This window comes from Camellia sinensis, chromosome 3 (assembly GCF_055761805.1).
Source record: "Camellia sinensis isolate YWXY chromosome 3, ASM5576180v1, whole genome shotgun sequence".
Classification (NCBI taxonomy): domain Eukaryota; kingdom Viridiplantae; phylum Streptophyta; class Magnoliopsida; order Ericales; family Theaceae; genus Camellia; species Camellia sinensis.
The window spans coordinates 80,896,133-80,900,468 of NC_138963.1; the positions used below are offsets into that span (position 1 = coordinate 80,896,133).

A 4,336-nucleotide genomic window follows, 5' to 3' on the forward strand; every position below is an offset into this window, starting at 1 on the left:
TTAGACCTTTAGAACCCATGAATTATTTATTGTCTATATCTACGCCATCTGGGGGTTCTATGGTATGCGCGTATGTTGATCCAATATGTGATATTATGATTGGTGATGTGATGTTGTATGTTGACTTATTACCTTTGGGAATTGATCATTTTGACTGCATATTGGGTATAGACTGGTTAACGAAGTACTGTGCGACTATTGACTGTGTGAATAAAACTGTTGTGTTTCGTCCACAAGGTTTACCCGAATTTGTGTTTACTGGGAATGCGGTAGTTCCTCCCCCATATTTGATTTCCGTTATGAAAGTTGTGAAACTACTTAGGAAGGGATGTAAATGGTATATATGTTGTGTTTTGACTACGACTTTGAATAGTCCTACTATAGAGAACATCTCAGTAGTAAATGAATTTCCTGACGTATTTCCAAATGAATTGCCCGAGGATTTAATTGATAGAGAAATTGAGTTTACTATTGATGTTGTACCCAGAACATAACCAATTTCTAAAACCCCATACAGAATGTCCACCTCTAAATTGAAAGAATTGAAAACTCAACTACAGGAATTGATAGACAAGAAGTTTATCCACCTGAGCATGTCACCTTGGGGTGCTCCGGTCCTATTCGTTAAGAAGAAAGATAGATCTTTAAGGCTGTGTATAGACAATCGGGAGTTAAATAAAGTTTGTCAAGAACAAGTACTCGCTACCCCGAATAGATGATCTATTCGACCAACTTCAGGGGGCACAAGTGTTCTCCAAGATAGACCTTAGATCCGGGTATCACTAGCTAAAAGTTAAAGCAGATGACATAGAGAAAACTATATTAAGAACTAGATATGGGCACTATGAATTTTTAGTAATGTCATTTGGGGTAACAAATCACCTACAGTGTTTATGGACCTAATGAATAGGGTTTTCAAACAATTTCTCGATGAATTTATTGTTGTATTTATTGATGATATATTGATTTACTCCAAAAGCAGGGAAGAGCATGAGGATCATTTGAGAACTACTTTACAGATTCTGAAAGAAAAGAAATTGTGTGCAAAATTGTCCAAATGTGAATTTTGTCTTGACAGTGTAGCATTTCTGGGACATGTAATCAACAAGGAGGGTATCTCAGTTGACACGCAAAAAATCGAAGCCATTGTGAATTGGCCAAGACCAACAAATGTGACAAAAGTCAGAAGTTTTCTGGGGCTTGCTAGCTACTACCGCCAATTTATGAGGGATTTCTCTAAGCTTGCCATGCCATAGACACAGCTAACCTAGAAAAATATACCATATGATTGGACAGATCAACGAGAATCAGCCTTCCAAGAACTGAAAACTAGATTGGTAACTACACCAATTCTGACATTGCCTAACGAAACCAATGGATTTCAGATTTATAGTGATGCCTCAAATAAGGGTCTAGGGTGCATGTTAATACAGAATGGGAAGGTAATTGCATATGCTTTTCGGCAACTTCGATCCCATGAAAAGAATTACCCAACTCATGACCTTGAATTGGAAGCTATGGTGTTTACATTAAAGATTTGGCGCTATTATCTATATAGAGTGACTTGTGCGGTGTACACTGATCACAAAAACTTGAAATATTTCTTTACTCAGAAGAAACTGAACATGAGACAGAGACGACGGCTTGAATTGATTAAGGATTATGACCTGCAGATTTTGTACCATCTGGGGAAAGCCAATATCGTCGCAAATGCTTCAAGTCAGAAGTCAATCGGGAATTTGTCATGTTTGCTCACCGGTCAAAGAGAGTTATTATGTGGCTTGAAGAAAAATGAAATTGAGATTGTATTGCGAGAACAAGGTGGGATCTTAGTCGCTATTTCTGCTTAACCTACAATCATTGAAGAGATTAAAGAAAAACAATGTGAAGATAAGTTCTTGAAGAACATTGTTGATGAGATTGACTCAAAACCACGACTGGGATTTGTGCTTGACAATAATGTGTTGAGATTTCAGAATCTTCTTTGTGTGCCGAATTATTTTGACTTGAGGAAATGCATCATGACTAAAGCTCACAATTCAAAATTTGTTGTGCATCCGAGAAACACAAAGATGTATCATGACTTGAAAAAAAACTTCTGGTGGCCTCACACGAAGAAAAGCATTGCCGATTTTGTGGCTAAGTGTTTGTTTTGCCAACAAGTTAAAACTGAACGTCAATGACCCGCTGGATTACTTCAACCGCTTCCAATACCGAAATGGAAATTGGAGCACATTACGATGGACTTCATTGTTGGACTGCCTCACTCTTTTCGAGGTATAGATTCCGTTTGGGTCATTGTTGATCGCCTAACTAAATCTATCCACTTTTTGCCTGTCAAATCTTTGTATAATGCTGATAAGCTAGCTAACCTATATGTCAATGAGATTGTGAAATTGCATGGAGTTCTAGTTTCCATAGTGTCTGACAGGGATCCTAAGTTCACTTCGCAATTCTAGCAGAGTCTACAGCAAACTTTGGGAACTGAGTTAAGACTAAGCAGTGCATATCACCCGTAAATAGACGGCCAATCAGAAAGAATGATATAGACCTTAGAAGATATGCTCAGGATGTGTGTGTTAGACTTTCAAGGAAATTGGGAGACCTACCTACCATTAGCTGAATTTGTGTATAACAACAGTTATCATTCAAGTATTGGTATGGCTCCTTATAAAGCGTTGTATGATAAGAAATGTCGCTCTCTGATCTGTTGGGCCGAGGTAGGTGACAAACCTTTGTTGGGACCGGAACTTGTGCAAAAAACGATGAAAAATGTGAAATTGATTCCACAAAGATCGAAAACTGCACAAAGTTGCCAAAAGAGTTATGCGGATGTCAAAAGAAGAGAGCGAGAATATGAAGTCCGGGATCACGTATTTATAAAAGTAACTCCAATGAAAGGCCAGACACGATTTGGAGTGAAAGGCAAGTTGGCACCGAGATATGTTGGACCATATAAAATCCTTGAAAAGATTAATCCAGTGACGTATAGGGTGGCTTTACCGCTGATCATAGAACATATGCATAATGTTTTTCATGTTTCCATGCTTCAAGAATATTTACGGGATCCACACCATGCTATTGAGCCGATACATATGCTTTTGAAGGATGATTACACGTACGAAGAAAGACCAACACAGATTGTGAACCACCGAATCAAAAGATTGAAAAACAAGGAAATTTTGTTAATGAAGGTAGATTGGCAGAACCACGGAGGGACTTATGCAACTTGGGAAACAGAAGTAGACATGATGAAGGAATACCCAGATTTATTTCCTTTGGATCCGATTTTCTTTCAAAATGAAGGTACTTCAAGTTTGGAGGACCAAACTCTTTAAGGGGGGAAGACTGTAACAACCCCGACGTATAACTACCTGTTAAACCATGATTAAGAATGTTTAATACGTGATTAAGATGAAATTATGAATTAATTGCATGTGTGTTACATTATTTATGTTTATCTCTGTCTATCGTAGAAATATATGTTTACATTTCTGTTAATTCTGCGAATTGAAGGCCTTATCAGCATCCGAACACAGAATTGACTCAAGTTATATGTTATTTGGGATTTTTAGAATTTTATGATAGGTTTAGTTGGAATTTGATTCGGAACGAATTAATTAGGATAATTAATAGCCATTGTTTAGCTTAATTAGAGTTAATTAGCCAACTTTTAATTGAGCCTATATAAGGCTCCTATATGAGCCTCAACTCACCTCTTTTCTTCATTTTGTTATATCAAACTAGAGGAAGGGTGAGAAGAGTGAGATTAGAGTCAAGTTGGAGAAGAATTAAGCTTAAGCTAAAGGAGTTGCTAGGAATTAAAGGATTGAACTTAAATCAAGCCTATTGAGCCTAAATTGGAAAGCCTAGGTATGAATCCAACCTTTAAATGATAGGATTGTAACAAAAAGAACATGAATTCAAGAGAATTGGAAGTTTAAATACAAGAATGAAACTTAGATGTGGGAATTAAGCAAGATTCATGCATGCAAGCACATTTTCTTGCATTTTGAGTTTAATTGTTAAGAATTCTCACATGCATGCACCAAGTCTTCCATAGTTTTGAGAATTCATCATGTTTTCCATCAATTTATCTCATTTGATCATGTTTTGGAAGCTTTGAACTTGTATCTTTACATGCATTAAATGTTTTCACAATTTCAAGTTTTGAATAATTGAAAAAGCATTTGGGCTTAATTTTTGCGAAATGGTTTTGAATTCATGATGTTTCCTAAGTTTACACAAGTTTCCTTAAGTTTTCTGCCCAAAAGGATGTGAATTGTAGCTTTGAATTTGAGTTTTGGACTTGGGAGTACAATCTGGGCTTAAGTTT

General features: G+C 36.7%; 1 protein-coding gene across 1 annotated transcript; it reads left to right on the forward strand.

Moving 5' to 3' along the window:
- Positions 1-2,765: 2,765 nt before the first annotated feature.
- Positions 2,766-3,514, forward strand: LOC145821633 (uncharacterized). Its single transcript, XM_082918173.1, has 2 exons — positions 2,766-3,306; positions 3,477-3,514. Exons 1-2 carry the CDS (start codon positions 2,766-2,768, stop codon positions 3,512-3,514), a joined length of 579 nt encoding a protein of 192 aa, XP_082774299.1.
- The last annotated feature ends 822 nt before the right edge of the window (positions 3,515-4,336 follow it).